We start from the raw sequence: 23,563 nt of genomic DNA, 5'->3' as shown, positions 1-23,563 counted from the left end.
CTATTTAAAGGCAACTCTTTACGACCCTAAAAATAACTCTAAAACTCGTGACGTAACTCCTAAAATGTTGTTTATTCTCGGGTTGCGTTATCGTTCACACTATCGATGTCATTCCTAGAATTTTTTGTAAAACAGCTATATTTCCTTGAAATACAAATGGTTTGTTTCGTTTTATTCCAGTGCGAAATATCGTATTCCAAACTCACATCTTGTAAAAGTATAGACTTGTCTCAAAAACGGAAATTGTTTGAAATCATCAGGTGTTTAATTTTTTAGTGTTTTTAGTTTTTGTGTTTCTATTCATACGTTCGTCCTATTATTACCATGCTGACTCGTTTTATGACAGTTTGATGCAAGTGAATACCCGAAATATCATTTATCTGAACTGCGGAGAAAGATATAAAGACATGATTGATCATCGCAATCAAAACCCAACAGCCTGAAAAAAATTCATCTGTGACCAGCTCCCAGTTGGCTTGATATTATAAAAGAATAAAGGAATATCACACCTGAATTAAATAAAACTTTCTGCTCACAGTAGTCACTCTACTGCAATTTGCTCAACAAAATTTTGAATTTTTTTCCTTGATCCGATCCGTGATCCGGTCCGTGATCCGGTCCGTGATCCGATCCGTGATCCGATCCGTGATCCGGTCCGTGATCCGATCCGTGATCCGGTCCGGTCCGATCCAGGTTTTGTCGACGCCGTGCTTAAGATACGTAACGGCTTGATAGAATTTGTGTCAATTTCTCGTCGGTGAGTTTGTAAAACCTTGAGATTGCAGTAAAACTAACATCTTCTGATGTTGTTTCAGTCTAATTCATGTTTTTTGGGCGTAACTTTACTGCAGCTAAGTTTAATAAAATTTGTGCGAAATTGTTGTTCGAAATTTGTCCGAAATGAGATAAAAAGTGTCCAGAAATTAAACGTTTAAAATTTTAATGTCCGAAATTTTTTGCCAGCTATGTATCATGGATGCCTACCTAACAGCTTGAAGTGCTCACTACTCAAAACCGACTCTACGGACCCTCAAGATGATTTTTTTTAAACTATTAAATTGTAACTATTGTAACTTTTTGCAAAGTTGGCTCTGTATCCACCCTTACAATTTTCTTTAAGCTTCGCCAAAAGCTGCATCATAGCTTACTGATTGCAATTTGATGATAATAAATGGACGTCACCGAATTTATGTTTGAGTTATTAGTAGTTAAAGCTAAAATCAAGGGCGCTTTTAGAAAGTTATATGGTTGCCATGCTAACTCGTTATGTCAAGAAAATAACCATAACTCTGTTCATCAATGTTAAAGTACGGCGTGATGTCATTATTTGAGTACCATCTAGAAGAGAATGGTAGCATTGATCCATCAAAGTAGAAGTGCTGAAAAAATGCTGAACACTGTTGCCAGCTACAATAAGGATCTTTGACCCTCAAGAGTTGGGTCTGAAATAGGAAAGGGAAAGTCGCAAATTGTGGTCTGAAATAGAGTAAGTTTCTAGAGTTTAAGCTCGCCGCGTGCACCCCCCAAGAGCCTCGGTGTTTTTACAGGCTAGAATAAGGCTTAGAATAAGGCATCGCTGATTGAAGAAAAACAGGGGAATAGAGCAGATTAAGGTAAGGACTTATAAGTTGTGTAAGAGACTACCTCAATGACATTAAAACCACAGTGTAGTTATACTGTCTGTAAATACATTGGAGCTTGCAGCTTTTCAGTTGATGCAGATTGCGGAGGAGACCTTGACAGTTTTTTTTTTTTGTGAGAGATTTGCAATCAAACCGTAGCTCAAATCATCACAGATTATTTCTTGGAAACGTTTTCCCCGTGTAGCTGCTTCCAAATCAAACCTACATCCAAAGAGACTCCCTGTCGTGCTGAATACTGATGAGGGGTATATAAATATTGCCATTTGGGAGCGAGCCGACCCTGGTGAATGTTGATGATTTACAGTTTGCCATACAAAGTTCTGTGAGGCCAGGTTGGGGGATGGGCGAGGCTTATAAGTGAAACATACATAGCCTTTTTTTTAGCCTAAAGATTGTCCACTACCTGCCAGGTTATGGGGAGATGGTGTATAGGTGATATAGGAGATGGTTCTAATATGGCTCGCTTTTTACAGCATTGCAAGAGAAAATAAACAATGAGGAATCAAACCTTCATTGTTTCTTTTTTTGTATTACTATGATTATGAAAATATGCAGAAAAGACGGGAAGCTAAGCATAATTTTACAGCCCCTCCTTGCCTAATCATTACTCATATACTGAAATGACTTCATATTGTAACAAACTTGTCACACCTTTTCATTTGCTCCGTACACCTGTTTATTAATTAAGTAGTAAGCATTTTTGACAAAAATAGTCAACAACTCTATTTTAAAATACATATTTTCAAATCTACTTTAAAATACATAGAAAGTTAAATATCTCATGACTAAGCAAAGTTTTCATGAACCTGTATAATTTACATGAGAGAAACTGCATCTACACAAAATATAGCCAGACCTTATAGTCAAAAGGACTGATCTTATTCCATACCATGCAGAAATGTATCTTACCTATTTACTGAAAACAAGGCAATAAAACCCATTGACAACAGCTCTAATGGCCCAGATATAGTACAAACTTTAATACGTGTTCACTTATTACTCATACGTTGATCACTGATTATATTACCGATCAGCAGAATAATTTATTGATTAATCTGCTGGGAGAATTTGCGAGACCATGACTGCACTAGTTATGTCACAGTAAATTGCAGTGTGATGTTTCATACAGAATTATATTATATTTCCTATAACATATATGTTTGCAATATTCAAATGCAAAATTTTCAGAGGTGGCACTTCTTGCAAATGGCTACTCATTGCCACATTGCACACTGGAAGATACATATGGCCTGTTAAATCAGTAAAACAGAAAGAAAATGTAACCCATAGTTGTCAGTGTAAGTTCTTTGCTTTGCACTTATAAAAACCTGCAACAAACTAGTTTTGATTCAAAATCCTAAACTTTAAGCAATAATAATAATCATCATCATCATCAAAATTTACATTGTGTAAAAACACGTGAATATTTACTCAAATTATAAAAATAGAAGTGAAATTACTTCAGCTGAATATTTCATAACTTGACAGGGGTTTTGTAAATTTGTATCAAGACTTTATACTATTTAAAAGGCAAAAAATGTAAAGAGAGTAAGTGAATATATAAAAAAATACATTCAACTTTTTTGTCCTGTTTTTTTGTTGTTCTTGTTGTTGTTTTTTCAAAAATTAAGCTAAATTATACACACTTTTTGTACTTTGACATGCAGTTACCTGGAAAATAATATCCTGCACATGTATATTACATATATCTACAATAAGTTACAGTGTAATACTTTTACACTAGTTAACTGTTTTGCTGCTTAACTGGAATTGACATTTTTGTCAGAAGACCAAACTTATTCATAGAACAATGAAACCAAACAAAAAATAGTTTAGTAGTAATCAAACCTTGCAAACAAGGTAATTTACTTATAACTTTAAACCAAAAGAAACCTGACATCACAATTGTTCAAATATATTTCAAATAAAATTAATCAAAATGACACAATACCATCTGGCAGCTTGTTGATGAGAGAAGCATGCTTAAAGAGTGTAGTCCCTGACTGTTCTAATGTGAGGAACACCAAACAACTTGTCAATGAAATAATAATCGTACATTTACATATATAGAGCGAACACAAGTATAAAAGCCTGCTGGATTAAGTATCTTCGGAATAAATTAAGAACTTAGACCCCGATAATAGAAGAACCCATTCAGCCTTAAATCTGAAAATAGGTTCTTTAATTAACTCTGTAAGATATATTCAATTAGTAAGTTAATTCACAAAGTAGGCATTCAGTAAGAGTACAATGTATGGCAGCACTGTACTGTGTTGTAGTAATTATTAATTATAATCTGGGGCTTTGTTCAGTTTTGCACCAGTTGCAAACTTTTTAAGAGAGTGAAAGGTTAAACTAATGACTGTAACTTATTATATTTAGGCCCAGCCTTCCACAATTTCCGGTAGCTGACAATTAATTGTTTTTTTGTTGCTTTTTTTTTTGAAAAGGGAGTTTTTTAATTGAAACAAACATATATTTACAACACTACCTAACATCACTTACAATAACAACATCATTTACAAAACTAATATCACCTACAATATTGCTAGTAACATAACTTACAATAGCAACATTGCTTACAAAATTGATGGTGAATTGTCATTTTGTTTGCTCCATTCATACAGAACCCAGTCATCAATTACTGTTACCACATCATTCCTTCCCATTTCTTCAAGGATTTCTTTAAAACGTCTAATGGATGGATCCTCTTGAGCATCAAATTTCTGTAGAATGAACTCAGTCTTGTTATTTTGCTGTCCAAGCCACAATATATCATCTCTGTCCAGGCCAATCTTTTCAGCAAGTGAGCGGTAATCATCGCAAAGCAATTCACGAAGTGTGTCAAGCTTCATACAAATCTTATGCCTAAATTTGATCAGGATGGCAGACGTTCTTTTGCTCAAGTGCCAGTTCAAGAAATATTGTGGAATGTCAGAAATGCTGGTTGTACTGGATTGGTGAAGCTCTGTTGTTGAAGTGCACTGGTCTGTGACAGTGACCTCTGTGTCAGATCGCTTTTCCAATCCTGTCACAAAGAAAACAGCTGTGTTAAAAAAACTCTCCACTATAAAAGATAACCAGCGATGACCAAACAGCTGCTGATGCTTTCTAGAAACATATTTTGTATTGCAAACCATAGACTATAATTGCATGAGGTTGAGCAAAATATTGTGATTTGTCAGTGGCAAGCAGATCACTCAGTAATACGGCTTAAGCAAACAATTGATCTGCGAGACACTGCCAAACATGATGTTTTGTGACAACTGAGTTCAATATTGTTTTATTCTTCAATCACCAAGTTTGTTTTTGTATTTAAATCACTCTCTGACAGCTCAGGGAAATGATCTGCCATATTTCACCCGAGAGCGTGGTTTCAGTCATGCATGAACAGAGTATTATTTGCAGCATAACAAATTTAGGCAGTACTACACATGAGCAGACAATTATTTGTAGGCAGTTATTTGCAGGTCGCTCACATGATGGGTTCTCAGCAAATGGAAAGGAAGAAAAAATGCATTGAATGATATTATCATTTATTTTGATTGATGTTTAGAATTAATGACAATAATTTTCTGCCCTATCAGGATCAATTTCAATTGTCATTGTGAATCTGTTCTTGTTCAAACATGGGCTCAATTCCTCCCCTCCTAGAGGGGAGAAAGCCAAACTAAATTTCTACTGAGGATGCTACTGTCAATCAAATGTTTGGCGGCTCCTCCCAGCTTCCGACTACTGCTGAGCGCACGGTAATCACCTCGTTGAGCACAGTTCAGATAAGGAAACAGTGCTCCGCAGTAGTTGGAAGGTGGGAGGAGCTTCCAAATATTTGATTGACAGTAGTGAAAAACGCATTTCTCGGTTGAATGTTGAATTTTAGAGTCTGCATGCTATTGAAAGGTGCAGTAATGTATAACCTCTAATGTGTCTGATGGAAACTTGAAATAAATAAATTCAGAACATGTGTACTAAAGAAACCTGTGGTCAAGTATCAATCAATACTCTTGATTGATTCTTTGTTCACCTTCAAGGGATGATGGAATCCCTTTTTGAGCTTCTATTACTGCTGTGTGTTCACGATGATAATTTGCTATGACTCTACCATCCTGTTGGGCTGAGTCTGCAGTTCGATCAGACATGTCTTCTGTGCCACTCAATGAAGATGATAAATCAGGTACACTACCTCTGTTACTAGAGGTCTCACATGAATTACTCTCTTCATTATTTCTTTGTTTGTCTTCTTCAATAGCACCTCGATTTAACACCAAAAATGTAACTGTGGGGTTATTCGATTGACGAGTCCTGGAGTTCTTTAGTCTGTGGTATAGCAAATATACACAAATCAAAAGACACACGCACACAGTAGACAGCACTGTGATAATAATGTCAGTTTTCTTGCTCTTGTGAGTGTGATCACCATTCATTTTGTTTACATATACATTCCCATTGATCGCTTGCACTTGCACCGTGGCTTTTGAAGTGGGTGTCTTCTCATTCTTCTGATGATTAAATATGCTTGTTGACATAGCACTGATATGTTGTGTTCTTGTAGAAACCAGAACCCTTGTGATGGTCAAATCAGCAGGCAAAGACATGGGAGTAGCATAATGTGAATAAGATGATGTCACTAAGGCTGAGACTTAAATGATGTACTGTGCATAGTGGTAGATGACCTTGCCATCTGCTGTTCATCTTTCTGACATTTTGAAAAGATGTCTTTATCCCTCAAGCAGCTAGGGCAGGAACTACAGGGAAGACATTTATCATTTGTTTTGTTCCGATAAAACCCTGCTTTGCAATTGCACTTGACATCTCTTTCACGTGTGCATTTGCTGAGGACATGTTCATGTTGGCCTGCACATACTCCACAAGGTTGACATTGATCAGTACTATAACTGTCCGAAAAATTTGCACCATTGACACATAGCACACAGTGAATTTTTGTGCCAACAGGTACAGTTGCTCCACATGGAACAGATGAACCATGACCATCTAAACATTCTGTGCAAGGCCAACAGCCCACACATTTTCCTGTTGAAGGATCAACAATTTTGATGAACTGTCCACTGCAGTTTGGACACTCATGAACTTTATTTGGTAAACTGCTGACTGTTGAGACGGTAAGAAACACCTAAGAATAAAAGCACAGTAACAAAATCAAACCTAATACTTCCCAAGTAAAACAATCAGCAAGCGTTATAGCGATAACTGCCATATCAGAAAACAACAAAGATCAAAGTATCGACTTAAATCAAGATTTAAAGGCCACCCAGCTGATATATAAACTTAGATCAAGTCCAAATTGAAAACTCCACTCGATCTTTGACGTAAAAACCTGTAAGACTCACTAGTCACAAAATTAAAGTGGCCAAATCACTCTTAAAAATTTTAACAGCAGGAATATAATTGCTCCAAAATTTTACAGGTTTAACGTTTTCAGAGCTGGATAAATCCGAAAATATTGTCAGTCCGTTGTGGGCCAGCACTCGACCTGTTTGAGGACTTTGAAAACAGCTGAGTAACGAAACTCAGCAACCCGTTGTAAAGCTTAACTCTGTAACAATTAATCTTATATCTATTAAGACAAATCTCCGATTATGGAGCTCCATAACTCCGATCTACAACGCTCCTCTTAAAGGTCGAAGCCCCATGTTTCTGCTAGATGGTCCTAGATCGTATTCCGAAAGCGAGGTTGTGCAAAGAAAAATGTAGTCTGATCCCTCTTGTTATTTTCTGGAGTGCTTTAATTTTGGATCGTAGCCAGTAAACTACCACTGAAGGACCTATCAACACACAATACTGAATCACTTATGCTGGCAATTATAGTTTCGAAAGAGTTTGTACAATAAAACTTACCAAAATCGTTAGAAGTATTTTTCCTGAAGTGCAGTGCCTCTTGCGCAAAGGAGTTAGACTAAAAATAAAGCTCATCTCCTTGAAGCAGAAAGCGGAAAACATACAAGTGCAATCAATATCCTTGAAAGATCATAAAGTTGAATTAACTGCAGTAACAACCCAATATGATCTTATTTGGGGTTGATTACAAACTGCAGATTGATACCATGCCGTAAAACTGCTGTCACTTCCTCATATAAACATATCTGACGATCCACCACGTAAAACGATATTTCAATCCACCACGCAGTTTCCCAAACAAATGAACACTTTTGCGCGCGACCGCGTTACGCCCCTCCGATCCGTCCCTGCCGGGGATTCCCCTTCTTCAGTTGGAAGATGACGTCACTATAAGAACTCACCTATATTTACAACTTTGAACCTAGTGGCTGTTTATGTAGAAAGAAATCTGCTGGAATCCCAGCATTTTCGAGAATGCAAGGAATCTTTTTGAGACTTAAAAGTGACAAAATCCCTTTTCATCGTACGTTATTACGAATTTTGCTTACCCAGGACGAATTCGTTTTTTAGCTGACCATAGCGGTTTTGGATGCTAATTTATATACCGGATGACGCATTTCCGGAGTCAGGCCAGGCTTTTCTGTTGTTGCTAGGCAGCCCACTGGTATTGTTAAGAAATAGTGCAAAACGCAACGGTGAAAGAATACACTAGAAGATGTGACACCGTTGAAAACATTCATGAAGTTATCTGTGACCTTTTCCGTGACAATAGGTAGCAAACCACGACGCATCCTTGGAGAGCCAGAGGCAGTTACTGGGGGCGGGGAAAAATCTGAACGGCGAGAAAAAAATTCGGGCGAAGAATGGGCTCTTCCTCTCGTTCTTGCCTTTTCTTCGCCTGATTTTTTTTCTCGCCCGTTTAGACTCATCCGTTCTTCAACAAAATGGCATAAAACCAGTGGGGAGAAAACTATTTAAACGTCATATATAGATATAAATTTTCAATTTCTTTTAACTTTTGACTTGAATGATGTAGTTGGTCTCACTTGTAGATTTTACTTTATTAATTTGCGCTTGGTCATTCAAGAACGAAAGCAGAAATATCCTTCTTTTAGCGAGTGGGAAATTGAAAAACATGGTTCCGCACATTTAAACGCAACCATGTAAGGTAGGACAATCTCACATCACCGTGTAACATGCCGAGGAAGTAAATAGGCCCGGCTTACCTGAGCAATTGTGTTCTTATGAATTCCTCAAATCCATAAACTATCACAAGGATGATTGAATTTTTAATAGATCCTTTTGAGTGTTTGAAGCGCCTTCCAAGAACTTCCAGCAAGTTTGCCATTATGGCTTTCACCTTGAACCAAGACGTCGATGCTTTCGTAGGGATATCAACTGGCGAGGCTGACCTATAACTTGGACTGTTTTCATCCGCCCAAGTCGTTAGCCTATAAAAGGTCTGTGAATAACTATCTTGTTAGGCGAATTATCTGGGGATGTTATCAATATCTTCAGGTATATGGTTTGTATTGTTTTGAGGTATTCGTCTGGGTTTCCGCTTCTTCCCAACTGGCTGAAAAGTCAACCGCAGGAATACATCTCCATGAAAAGCCGGACTAGTTTTGTAGAAAAACAAGTTTTGACTCTTCGTGAATCTTTTATGAGTGTGTTTTTTACATGTCCGAACAAGCAATTCCACGACACAGATTCTAACGGACGATTAAAAGGAGGTTTAAGGAGGTTTTAAGAAATATTTGAAGACGGTCATTTTGAAGGAATTCACGGGTTTTTTTAAAAAGTACAGCTACCATCATCATTGAAACCCCTCCTGCAATTAGAAATTTACTTCGAAAGAACGTTTTAATTTTCATTTTGATGAAGGTGATCGAATGAAAAGAACTTAAAAGTTACTGAGAAACCTTAGAAAAAGGGAGAAAACAGAAGAAAAACAAAGTCTAGACCTTTTAGATTGAAAGCCATATCATGTATCTTTTGGCATTAAACGGGTCAACAAAGGCAGCACATATTCAACAGAGGGAGCTTTTTTGATACTTTTAAGGGTATTGATCCGAATAAAACATGACTGCACATGACGTGTTGTTTTAGAGTTGGTACCTCTTTAGTCTTAGGGGTGAATAACATTTCAAGCCACGCCCACAACACCGGATCTCGGTACCTTGTAGGGTTTCTTTCCAGAATTTCCGACGAGCATCCCCCTTTTTTTGTATGAGAGTTCCCCGGGGATTTTTCAATGCCTGTGCGATCTATGAATGCAGCATTTGAATTGTAATGCATCATTTTTGTAGGCATACATAATAATGATATTGCCTATGATCTGCCGAGTTCTGGCGCTGATGAGAAGGGAAGGGTTCTAATCGCTGGCGTTTTCAAGTACTGAAAAAGCGAATTACGCAAGTTTAAAGGATAATTAATTGTGCGACAAAAGAATCACCCCTTCATCGCCGGCCTGTTTTCTTTGCTTGCTAACTTTACTTGACAGAACACGGTTGAAGAAATTTGCAGATATAAGGTGGCGAGGAAGGTTCCAAAGAAATCATTAGGCTCTACATGAGTCTTACTTCCTTTTATTTTACTAGAGAAAATAAATTTCTTTAAAAATGTAGTATTTACTGAAATGATTTAATAATTTTAAGAAACGTCTTTACACCTTATTACGCAGTAAAGAAAGCTAAATCTTAAAGCACAATTTTTGAGAAAAATAGCAAACGTAGTAATTTTTAAATACATCTGTTTAAATTTTCTTCAAATTACATAGAACATTAAATATCTCTAAATATGACTACTTAAAGTTTACAGAAATCTGCATGACATGGATCAATCACTGATCCAGCAGTTTTATAAACTATAGCAAATTATCATGCTTACATACAAAACAAATTGCAGAAAATAATCTTATTTACATATTGAAAACAAGGCAAAAAAACTCAGCTGACGACACAATCTTTGCACTCAAGTCGCATAGTGGGTCTGTCTGTGCCAGATGTTATTCACAAATCACAAAAACGTTGATCACGTAGTATGGGCAAAAAAGTAATTAAATAATTGATATTGTGAGTATGATAATAAAGGAGTTCACTCGATGGCAATTAATATCAAGAAGAAAAAAATCCTTGGGTGTCGTACAGTTGCACTGGAATAGTCGTATAACACAATAACTATATGCTAGGTATTTAACAGTCATTTGCAGTGCAGAATTCAGTCCTATTTCCTATAACATGTTTACAACTTCAAGGATGGTACTTTTTGCAAATGGACACTCACTGTCACATTGCACACTGTGTAGCACTTAAGTGGAACATGCATCTGGTACATCAAGACTTAAATTAATAGAAAATTTAACTCAGTCATCAGTGTAAGTTCTTTCCCTTGTATTATCAAAAGTCAAAAGTTATGAAATTTGTAGTTATTTACAACTAAAAAAACGTACAACACACTACAAATCTTAAACTTTCTACACAAATAATCTGCTCATGTTATGAAAATACAAGTAACTATATCACTTCACTTAAGTATTTCACTAATAATTTTTTTCAGCTTTTTTCATGATCACATATCTTTGGGCAAACATACTGTCTAGGGAAAACAATTCTATACAAAATGAAAAATACATCTAAGTTCCTTTTTTGACCTGTATTTTGCCTTTAATAAGTTAGCAAACACTACTTCATGCAGTTACCAAGAAGATAATATCCTGTATGTTACAGAAGCTGGCAAATTCAAAATTTGCAGTCAAAACAAGCATGGTGCAAGTGCCACATAATAAACTATTAACAGTACTAACCCAGCTTGCTTAAGCTGCATTGGGCAATATTGGCTTTTGATCGTTTTTGTACAGACTGAGCACACAGCCTCAGGTCAATATTCCTCAGTACAGCCCTTTTGCTTGGTTAGTAAGAGGTTATATCTGAACTGTTTTACTTAGGTGAGCAAAACATGTTTCATCCAGCCCCCTATTCCCTACAAAACAAAACCTTTAAAAAATTACCAAAACACACAAAATAAGTATGCATTCAGTTTTCAACCAACTGTCAATTTTTCAAGAGAGTGAAAAGTTAAACCAATGAATACAACTTGTAATTAGGTCCCTTTCCACAGAAGACGATGGCAAATTATTTTTTTTGTTTTCTCCATTCATCCAAAACCCACTCTTCAATTACTGTCACGACATCATTTCTTTCCATTTCAGCAAGGATTGCCTTAAAACGTCCAGTGGAGCAATCCTTTTGAGATTTGAATTCCTGTAGGATTAACTCGGTTGGATTATCCCTCTGTTCAAGCCACGAGATAGTGTCTTTGTCGAGGCCGACCTTTTCTGCAAGCAAGCGGAAATCATTCCAGGACAGTCGACATAATGTGTCAAGCTTCGTACAGATTTTTTTATAAAATCTGATTGGGATGGCAGACATAGTTTCACTCAAGAGCCTGGTCTGGAAGGCTTGTGGAATATTAGCAAATTGTGGGGGCTCAGCAAGGAGCAGGTGAAGCTCTGTAGTTGATGTGCTCTGATCTTGAACAGGAGGCCTTTGCAATCCTATTATATACAAAGGAAACAGACTTGTCAAAACAAAAGAAATAAGGACATTGCAAAAAATAATGTAAATTACAAGAAAATGGAGACACAGGGGCTTATTGGTTAGTGCACAATAGACTCATATCCACCAGTCCAGATCCTTGTGTTGTGTTGTATTGCTGGCAGAATCACAGCCCTGCCTCTCTCTTTACCAGTAATGGCAAAGTCTGCATACAAGCCATTAGTGGCCCATCAGGCCAGAGCTTATGCCAGTTTCTGTAACATGCATGTGTAGTTGTCATTGAGTCACTACCTCCCTGGAACTTCTATTTTCAGATCATAAACACAATCTCTATTGTTTCTTAGAGCTTGGACCATTGCTACCACCTTTGTCTTGTATCTCGGAATAAAATTGGTATACAGTCCAAGCTCTCAGTCCAAGCTCTCAGTAATTCCAAAAATGTGGTCATAACTAGAGCTAGTCATGGACAAGAGTGTGCTCTAGATCTTGTAAATGACCTCCTGATGAAACAATGGAGTTTGATCACTAATTAACAAGAGCTTTAATCTAATAAGCATAAAGTTTGTGAAATGTAAATAGTTATTAATAGTCCGTTATCTGGATTATTAAAAATTGCTTTATTTTTTCCTGCTACAGGTTCACAAATGTACAGCTAACTGATCCACAGGGACTGAAAACTTCCCAGAATCACTTATTCACATAAGTACTGTCTCTTATGCAAATCAGACTCTTGGAGTGTTCACTTACAAGAGCTTAAAAACAAAAGATAACACTGGCTGGTAATGGACCTTTTCGGCGATACGGTGGCCATTTCAAATTCTATTGTTTCAAATAGGTATTATGGGATGCTCAGGGGACAAATAAGTACGTATTTGCCCCCTAACATCCCAAAATAGCTATTTGAAACAACAGAATTCAAAATGGCCACTGTATCGCCGAAAAACGTCCATTGCCAAAAGTAGTCGCAGTCGCTTATGAGAGCTTTTCATTACAGAGTATGAGCAGGGGTTTCATTAATGTTTTCAGCAGGAGGGTGACTGGTTTTCACAGGAGGGCAAAACATTCTGGACCGCACTTCTTCATAAGAAAAACTTCCCTCTAGATGATCAAACCAGGAAGGCAAAAATCATCCTCACAGCTGGTCAATTTGCCTGGTGCCTGGCCCTTAATGAAACCACTGCATGAGTGACAATTTAAACAGTGGTCACAAAGGTGGTCCTAACTGAAGCTGGTTGCTTATGAAAGCAGTCACAAGGAATTCATGGACTGTATATGAAAACCTGCAATTATATTTTCTGGACTGGTACTCAGACCATCTAAGCATGGGAACCAAAATCATATCTGATGTTTTAACAAAATTTCAGTGACTGGTTAATGGCCATCGTATGGGATATTGGTAAAAAAGAATTCCTCCCACTGGATGAGCATAATTAATTCTTTGCAATAAATGTAACTTGCAATGACAGAAAAGGAACCACATACTTTCTGTGTCAGGTTTTTGGACCCCAACATCAACAGACTGCAAACAGATCCGTGGTAATTCACCATGGCCAATAGAGGCTGGCTCAGGAAAGCTGTCTTTGGCAATATTTGTGGAAGCCAAATGATCATTCATGGGCATCTCAGTCGCCACACGAACTGTGGAAAATTAAAGCATAAAGTTTTTATTCAGCTACCATTTTTTGACAAGAAATGAATAGTATCAGCTAGGTTAAAAAGCAATAATTACACATACGTTTGTAAACTTAAGGTGCAATAACTATTGACTGTCCTGCTCACAATTAATAAACTAAAAAATAACACGGAAAAAACTCTTAAGTAACCGTTGGGATCAGGAAGTGTTATGCCGCAAAATGTAATAATCGCCACAAAATGTAATACTAACGCAAAATGTAATAACAATCGCCGCAAAATGTAATACTAACGCAAAATGTAATAACATCAACGCAAAATGTAATAAAGTTATCAACACGAAATGTAATAACTTTCCAACGCAAAATGTAATAACTTTTTTAACGCAAATTGTAATAGCTCCTGAATTGCAAGTATGTTCAACTTAGTCAAAAATTAGTAACAGCATCGTGATTCTGACTTTTCGGAACCTAAGTTATAAATAACCTGTATAGTAGGTCTACTAGTTTTATTATGAATTCTACACACCCTCGAATCAAAATAAGAAAGATGTTCCTCTGCGACGTTGGTTGAACAAGGAAGGGGTGTGCGTGAGGGAGCAGGAAGACCTTGTTTTGTTCTTTTTTCTCATACAAAGCTATGGCTGATGGATTTTGCCATTGATTGATTGCCATGAGATCGTTAAAGAAACTTTGGCTTCCCAGTGAGAGGCTTACCTTAATTTAAATAACACATGATTGAAAGTCAGTGTAATTGCCGTGAATCTCTCGGTAAGCAGTTGGTAAAGGGGTAGATAAAAAGAGAAAAGTGCAAAAGAAAAATTAAAACCCAAAAATGTACAAAACAAGAGAATAATACGTAAATTAGAGCGCTTAAAAACACCCGAGGCCTTGTCCTCGACTGAGTATAATACGCAACACAGCGTAAAAGTATATCATAGTACTCTTGAGCGACCTCACTTCCATTTGGGAAGCCCAAGCTTAAAAATAGCCTTAACAAAGAAACACTCTCTAGCTTCTCGCTTTACCAGATCGAAAATCCCTTACACCTCATTGGCCCTCTCACTTCAGGGAGGACCAATAGGAAAGCTACAACTTCGATCCTAACCACCGACTATCCTGATTTAGTATATTCTCAGCTCCGACTATTGCATTTCTAGCTCTCTGATTGGCTCAAAAACTCCGACTATGAGCCATTAGTCGGAGTTTTACCTTATATGGAAAACAGTGCGCCAAGTTTAAAAATTTTCCGCTCTGTAAAATTGTTGAAATAAAAATCGGCGGCAAAAACCCGATTAAGAATATACTAAAACAATTATTCCATTCGACCTTGTTGGATATGAAGTGATCATAACCAACTCGCGCTACGCGCTCGTTGGTTATTTATCACTTCATATCCAACGCGGTTTCATGGAATAATTGTTAAATAAAAAAATCACCAAACAACTATTCAAGCGGGAACGGAATTGAGAAACTTCTCTAACTTTCCCTGCATAACATTGAATTTAAAGTTGTCACGCTCCAAACAGCAGCTGAAGAGATTCGTGAAGAATCGAAACCGAGCGGTCCTGCTGAAGCAACTATGATGTCAGACAACGAATTACTGCTAAGTACATCTGGTGACAAGGATGTCTATTACGTATATACACAGCCCCAAAAACGCCTTCTTACTGTCCTCCAACGGACACCAAAAAACACATGGCGGAGGACAAACAAAATGATGCTTACGTAAAAGCATCTATACTAAACCTCTGATTATATCATATAAGAGAGACAAATCTCTAAAAGATACGCTCTTTAGAACGAAAATTTAATTGAAGGCTAAAATGCATCGTTATCGCAATTCACTAGGGGAGTCCGTGTAGGCCTGTCATATCTTTTGTTTTGAACATACTTCCAATTCAGGAGTTATTACATTTTGCATTAAAAAAGTTATTACATTTTGCGTTGGAAAGTTATTACATTTCGCGTTGATAACTTTATTATATTTTGCATTGATGTTATTACATTTTGCGTTAGTATTACATTTTGCGGTGATTATTACATTTTGCGACGTAACGAGGAAGTTTTATTATCAATAGTCTTATATAACAATACCTGTGTTGGAAACTAAAATAATTTTGACAGCCTTTGCCATTCCTGTGACTGACTCTCCAAATGTACTCACCCGGTGTAATTTTCAGTGTTTCAATTATTACTATGAGAAAGCCAATCATGGTCCATTTTAGAAAACACTTATGTTGTTTTTCATTGAAAACTTAGTTGGGCATCTAAAAAGATTAATTAAAAAGAATTTAAAAAAAGAACTCTGGTAAGGATTTTCTTGCCAAAATGGAAAATAAAAAGGAGGGTTAATTAATATTTCAGGTCAAATAATTTCTCAAGAATGGTAATGATTTGTGCTTGTTTGGTGGTCTTCACTCATGCATGGACAAGCAGGCAGGTGCTTAAATTTCCAACACTGCAGCAAAATAATAAGACAATGGTACAGCAAAATTAAATTACAGTTACTATGATGTAAAGATTAAAAATTATTTAAAATAACATAATTCAAAAGAGACAGAACTGAACTGATGATGGAACAGACTGTATGTTTTCTGCCTAGTGAGTTGTTTTCATTGTCCAGTAGTGAGCAGGCATTAGGTTACTCAAGTCACACTCACTGTAAATTATGACTGTGATAACATTATACAGCAGTATGAAAATACCGGCAGATGTAAAACAAATGAGTAATGAAAACATACCATATCCTTTCTTGATTCTTGGACTACTGAAAAGCTTTTTGAAGCCACGCTTCAAATCTGATGTTTGTTTTGGCTTATCAAGATCCTTGAGACATCCTGGGTGGGAGTGAGACCTACACATCATTGACCCAACGTCAGATTTAATTTCAGTGGGGGCTGACAGCAGCCGTTGATACACTGGTTTCTTCACTGTCCTAGTTTTCACCACTGCTGTATCTGAAGTGAACAATGAAAAAATATTTGACTGAATGAATGACTGAATTTATTAATGAGTGAGACAGAGCAGTGCACTTCCTAGCTTGCAAACATGTAGAAAGGAAGGAAGAAATGATTGATTGAATAAATGTGGGTGGAAGAGTATCAACAAATGCTTGCTGGTTTTTTCTTCTAACACTTTTATAGTGCAAGAACCAAACTACTACTTTAAATCTTGTGTCCCCTTATTAGTATGGGTTTCTCCCAGGCTACATGGTTTGATACGTTAATAATTTCATTTATTATTTATTAATGTTCTTACTTAAAATATATTTTGTATGAAGTGTCACAAGCTGCAAGGAAGTGACATATGTTTTTTTTTTTAGAAATAATTGATAACAATCTAGTTACAAATGATACATACATACATACGTACGTACGTACGTACGTACGTACATACATACATACATACATATATTTTTGATGAGGCAGGTCTGCGTCTGGCAACCCATTTGCATGTGACTGAATGCAAAGTGCCATTAGAAGAGGTTTAAGCACAAAATACAATTATTACCAGTACAGTATTTATAAGACCTACTTTCAATTCTGCTGCTTTTATTATATATTTGTATTTGAAGGAAATTCCATGTATTTGTCAGATGCCTCCTTTTTAAAATCTTTTTAAGACTTTCATGTCATATTCATATTAATAACTGAAGTAAGTTGTATTTACTCCTGATCTCCAATGACTCACAGAGTTACCATGGCCAAACAAGAAACCTTTTTTCTTTCTCTGAATTCCCCACAATAATTTTGAAAATATTTTTTTCATCAAATACATAATCATAATCAAGTATATAATCAACAGCAAAATCAATAATAAACCAATTTATCATTAACAATAATTACAATTTCCTCAAATTTAATAAATCTGCAAAGTTGTAGTTGACAGTGTACCGTAGAATTCCAAAAGTAACAGCTCCCATTACTTTTAGATTTAGCAGGCAAAAGGGGCTGCTACTTTCGGGTAGCCGTTACTTTCAGATGGTTAAAAAACATTTGTACATTAGCAGTCATTTCAGACAAAGTGGATGCGTACCAAGTTATTAATTATTAATTATACTAATAGTGATCACCTGAAGGCACAGTTCCTTGTACTTTGGCATCTTCTTTCAAACGACTTCCATTTGCATTCACACAAGAAGGTGATTCCAAGTCTTGGTCCTGGCACTGACCATTGGCATCAAAATAAAATGTATGCTCACCATTGTTTGAACCCATAAGGTTACAGCAAAAACAGTAACACCTTTTAAGGGAACTTTTGACATCCTGCCAGCTATAATACTTCCAAATTACAACAATTAGAACTATAATGACAAATATTACAGAACTAAGTGCAATAGCAACAATTTCTAAGGCTCCAAGACCTCCTTGATTCTGTGGTTGGTGATCTTGCCTTTTATGATCTGCCTCTGTTGGAGGGTAACACTTGAAACTGGTTTGCCTGCATTGTTTACTAGAAGGAAGTCCAGAGTCCTCACACTGTTCTTCATGGTATTTTACATCTTCACCACAACAGTAACTGCATGCATGGCAGTCTTCACTGATCTTGCTCTTGTAGTAACCCCTCTGACATATCCCCAAACATTCTGTAGTGTCTTCCTCAGGAGTACACTCTCCTGTCCTAAGTTCATGCTTGCCACAATTCCTGCAGCTTCTGCAGGTAGAATAATCCTGTGTACTAGAGGTGCTAACTCCTTTAACACAAGGGACACATGTTAGTGGGGTTCTAAATGGAATACTGGAGCCACATTGCACACTTAATCCAGATCCAGGAGGGCATTCTGTATTAGTACATTTCCAAATAACAGAATGTGTCTCATTTATTACTCTTTCTATTTCATCATGTCTGGGTTTCTGACGTTTTCCATGCACAGAAACAAGACCAGAAGCAGTGATAAGAGCAACCACCTGCAAAAGCAAGTCAATAGTCATTTGTTGAAAAAAGGTGCTGAATTTGCATATTTCAAAAGAAATGATATTGCAGGCAGCAACGCTGTCAGTAGTTTAGAGTGTTCAGGGGTACAGAGATCAAGTCCACCAACTTACATACACATTAATTTTGTACCACAGCCTGGATTTGTTAGAATTCAGTGGTCGCAAACTTCTCCATACTTTTGAGACCTTCTGAAAAGTCTCCCTCCTGCCAGTTGGGGATTTGTAACATTTTGAATAGGGTGCCAAAAAAATTATCTGTGCTAAATTAAACTGGCAACTGTATACCTTGCACTCACATCTTTTTCACATAAATTACTGCAGGTCACAGGGACCTAAGGTTGGGGTTCTTCCAAATTATGGTGGCCCATAGGCATCACGGCAAAACCAAAAACCTCATAGCAAAATCAAATAAGCTCAGGGCAAAATAAAATAAACTCATGGCAAAACCAAACAGCTTTGACTTTCTGCCAAAAGGTTTTTGGTCTCGTCTTGAACTTTTTGGTTTTGCCATGAGCTTCTTCTCTCACCAACAGGCGACCAACATGCTACCAACAGCTGACCATATAAGTTAGCCATTGATTAGTATGTCGGTTGAGTGTCAACCGATATATCAAATGTGTGATCACCACTAATATCAAATGTCAATCAATGGCATCTGTGAAAATTAACATCTGACCGACTGTCCATTGACCTTTGATTGATTTGTCAGCTAAATTTGGCTGAGATGGCAATTGAGTGTCGATTGCTGGTATCAGTCTACACTCATCTGCAGGTGTCTTTAAGGCCCCATCCACACTTATCCGGATATTTTTGAATCCAGAACTTTTCCTTTCCGGATATGGCTTCCGTCCATATGTATCCAGCGAATTCGGCAGTGAATCCAGATATTTTTTAATCTGCCCTTCAGAGTGGAAAAAAATAGATCTGCAACGAATCTGATAACGTGTGGATGGTGAATATACGGATATTTTGAATCCAATGATGTAGCAAAATCATGTCTAGTCTCTTAATGAACAATATACCAATAAGGCGGCAAAACGCGCAGGCCTTAATAAGTTTCTCTAGAGTGAATCCAGACACCATCGGATGTGTGTGGACAGGTGAATTTGATTTGAATGCACTTCATGTGGACAGGGAAATTTTTGAATCTGGAAAGAAAAAGTTGCGGATACAAAAATATCCGGATACGTATGGATGGGGCCTTAGTTTAGTACACATGATCCCTGTAATCCATAACCAACTTGTCAGCAATTTTTGCTTATATAATACTCTTTCAACAGCTCAAACAGGAAATTATACAGAATTACACTTCTGCAATGTTTCAAAGCAGAGGATGTTTATACTGATGTGATTTCTAGTCAATTTTTCTAAATTTTTCTGTGAGAAGCAACCCACCCTAGTTAACTCTAGTCATACAGGTCATATTTTGTACACTCTCATCTGGATTTGAAATGTTCTTTTTCAAGAGATTTGTGTTGGGATTATTAGCATTGGGGATTTAAAACTAAAGCACTACTCAACAGGGTGAGGGACAGATGCTTTTGTATAGGGAAAGCATTTCAAGCAATAGCTAGGCACCCCCTAGCCAAAAAACTTAGGGATTACCCCTGAAGTGAAAGGGCCGTCACTGAATGATTTGTTTACCTTTTAGCTATCACATGCAAAATTTTTTCTCCACGATTTTTACAGATCACATGTTACTCTTTTTACCCAAATAATGCGTCATACAACACCAGGATTAAGATAGAGTAAAATAATTAATGCCGGGCTATTGCCCTGGAGCACGAATCACCTGTGGAACTGACATATGCAGAACTTTCCTTTATCTGAGCAGTCAAAAGAACTTAAATTTTTTCCCTTTAAAAATACCGGCATTACTGGTCCATTCTTTAAAACACTTTATTGTGGTTACTCCAGACTGTTAAGTTACTTTATTCTCAACAGAGGGAACTGCTGCTTTTACTTTTCTCATAACCTAAGTTAACTTACGTAAGCTACCCAAGACAACCAGAGTTTGAGAAAGATGAAAGTTGTTGTTCTCGATTTTCTCTGATACGACTTTTGAAAAATAAAGGATCGAGTGACTAACTTACCGGCTCGCTCAACGGCGAGCAAGAAACATAGGCACGCAAGGCGTGCAAGAGTTATTTTTTTGTGAACTATAAGTCTCGGAGATAGGAGCATTCATGGAACTGTTTACAGTAATGATTTGGTTGATTTGACAAGTCTTTTTGGTTGCGATGTACAGCAAGAAAGAAACTGGGAGTTTATGATGTACATACGATGTTACATCGGTAATGGTAAGATAACTAAATAGTAAGCCCTAAAATGTTTGACTGAACAAACTACAGTAATCTGACACGTCTCCAGATTAATGTAGACACCATGTTATTTTCTAACAGGCAATTTTATTCGTTCTTTGATACAACCCACACCGTGATTGGTCTGACACGCGCACATGCATAACTCCCTCACTCACCGATCACGTAGCCCTTCCCCCCCGGGGGGGGGGGACTTCCTTATATGGGCTATATAGGTCTGTGCGGCCCCGAAGGGTATGGTTTTTCAGCCGTTTTGGTCATAAATAGGGTATCGATTTTAGCTCATTTTGGTCATTTTGGTCATAAATAGGGTACGGTTTTTGCACTCTAGCCTTGATATGGGTATGCTTTAAGAAGAAGCCACTTTTTCATCATTATCAAAAAGAAAATCAACAAAAGCCCTTCACAGATTTATATGTTTACGGTAATTTAACATTGGTTTGAACTAGGGAGTTAATTATAACGCAGGTCTGAAACAGGGTTTTGATTTGAGGGTCAGGTCGTAAATAGGGTTTCGAATTTTTGGTCAGGTCATAAATAGGGTAAGGAATATCGCAAATTTTGGTCATAAATAGGGTAAGGGTTTTGGGAAGCGGGCCGCACACCCCCAACCAAATTTTCTGGGAGTACCCCCTCGGGAGCCCTTCCAGCCCCCAAGAGGAATTTTTGCTCAAAAATACTCAAGTTAAGAGAACTTTTCGCATTTTATACGAGTCGTAAGTTTACCCTTTTTACACAACACAACGTAACAACACTACTTCACCGAAAATTGAAAGAGAGAAAAAACGTCTCTGATTTAATTAAATTGCACTTTAACTTGGTGCCACACAGTCTTCAAAGAACATTTGAACAGTTTTCATATTTTTTACCTTTAAAAATATCGGACTGAAAAGAATGTCATAAAATGCCCATCAAATAAAAATATTAAACTGCTACTGCAGAGACGTAAAAACACCCTAGAAATGAAAGCTTCTTTTTCGTTTAATATCCTGGGAACAATAGCCGATAACTTGTAAGCTCTAATTGAATTTACTCCCACATGAAAAACAAAAGTGTCGAGTTACCATTTGTAACTAAAAATAGCAAACATCTCGTGGGAACAAATGGTGACGATTCGTCAGCTCTAATTGAATTTACTACCTTGTGAAAAACAAGAGTGTCAAATTACCCATTGTAACTAAAAAATTAAACTATCTCGTTATATTTGCATGCAATAAGAACAAAACAATCGTTACCTGCACTTACTATCGTAAACGTTAGAACTGCTTCAAACCTAAATAGTCTCGTCTCCTCTAAAACATGTCCTAAGAACTAGAACCGACGATTCGTGACCTCTAATTGAATTAACTCCTTGTGAAAAACAAAAGTATCAAGTTACCCTTTGTAATTAAAAATAAAAATATCTCGTGCCATTTGCCTACTACCCATGAACTGCTTCAAGACTCAAGACTCATCTCTTTCATAACTAGCCACCATTGCACTGAAAATTATGCACTCTAAAACAACCCAATGTACATATGTAACTGTCACACTCCCCTCCAAACCGGACTAAAAATCACAAACCGGCAACATACACGTCACTCTTTATTTTTCAATTACCAAAGTCCATGTGTTTATACATACCTTGTGTTTCTCACGTACCATTTACCTTTACAACAAGAAATTTGATTGGCTGTTCATAGTAGATCCAATCTGATTGGTGTGACATACATACATCTCTCACTCACTCACTCACTCACTCACTCACTCACTTACTCACTCACCCATTGACCCGTCCATAACATACCCGACGCGCCGACTAAGAGGTATTTTTTTTACAAAAAAATAACTCAAAAATTAGTATGCGCGGAAAATGAGGAAAATTTTTCACCGCCATGTACGTGCAAGGCAGCACGTATTATTTTTGCTCTACGTTTTTTACATTTAAAGTAAACTTAAAGGAACTAAAATTATGTAAAGATACCATGTACATACCAAACAACAAATGAGCTTAAATGTTTTCATCGATCGACGTTACTGCGGCCCCGCAACATCGTAGACGGTTGACAAATCTAGAAGATACAAACAATTTGAAGAGCAGTCAAGATCAATTGATGGAGTTTGTTACAGCTCAATATCGATCGATATTTTTCATTAGAAAGGATAACGATAACTCATTTGTGCAAGGATGAAAAGAAGCTAATTAAAGTCTACGATTACCCGTAAATTACACCAGCTGTCAAATACCGAAACACAGCATCAACAAATTTTCAAGGTCCAAGAAGGTTCTCAACAAAAGTTTACCTCTTTAAGCGCTACCTCCTAACGACACAATGCACCGAATATTAAACCCTCGAGGATCTCTGGATCGGATATCGAGTCGATATTGAAGCATACAATAACGAACGTTTCTCTACTCGAGTTGTAGAGGCAATCCTCGGGATTCCATTCATTAACTTGCATCTTATGTAGTTGATGCCGACTCGGGGATTCCCCGTATCGAAAATGGTTTATGGTGATTGGTTCAAAGGATTGACGTAGTCAAGTAAATCGGGCAATCATCAGGCGCTATTTGCGCGGGAAAACTGTGTGATCGATTAATCTTGATTCTGATTGGTTTTCTATCGGTCTATCAAGCCA

The 23,563-nt window shown here is 37.1% G+C and overlaps 1 protein-coding gene and 1 pseudogene across 2 annotated transcripts; both read right to left on the bottom strand.

Moving 5' to 3' along the window:
• Positions 1 to 2,138: 2,138 nt before the first annotated feature.
• On the bottom strand, positions 2,139 to 7,821 carry LOC110066382 (uncharacterized; annotated as a pseudogene). The gene is made up of 3 exons (XR_016202513.1): positions 7,500 to 7,821; positions 5,668 to 6,774; positions 2,139 to 4,671 (listed from the first exon to the last, which is right to left on the bottom strand). The product of XR_016202513.1 is annotated as an uncharacterized LOC110066382 (transcript).
• Positions 7,822 to 10,071: 2,250 nt separating this feature from the next.
• LOC110056550 (uncharacterized) lies at positions 10,072 to 23,521 on the bottom strand. Its single transcript, XM_089274683.1, has 6 exons — positions 23,228 to 23,521; positions 22,919 to 22,995; positions 17,762 to 18,596; positions 16,431 to 16,646; positions 13,538 to 13,693; positions 10,072 to 12,054 (listed from the first exon to the last, which is right to left on the bottom strand). The coding sequence occupies exons 2-6, from the start codon at positions 22,946 to 22,948 to the stop codon at positions 11,633 to 11,635; spliced, it is 1,659 nt and encodes a 552-aa protein (XP_089130809.1). The 5' UTR covers positions 22,949 to 22,995; positions 23,228 to 23,521; the 3' UTR covers positions 10,072 to 11,632.
• Between the last annotated feature and the right edge of the window lie 42 nt (positions 23,522 to 23,563).

Source organism: Orbicella faveolata, unplaced genomic scaffold (genome assembly GCF_042242905.1).
Source record: "Orbicella faveolata isolate gen_17 unplaced genomic scaffold, um_ofav_v1 contig_36, whole genome shotgun sequence".
Taxonomy (NCBI): domain Eukaryota; kingdom Metazoa; phylum Cnidaria; class Anthozoa; order Scleractinia; family Merulinidae; genus Orbicella; species Orbicella faveolata.
Note: the sequence above shows the minus strand (reverse complement) of the source record. Positions and strands in the feature narration are given on the sequence as shown.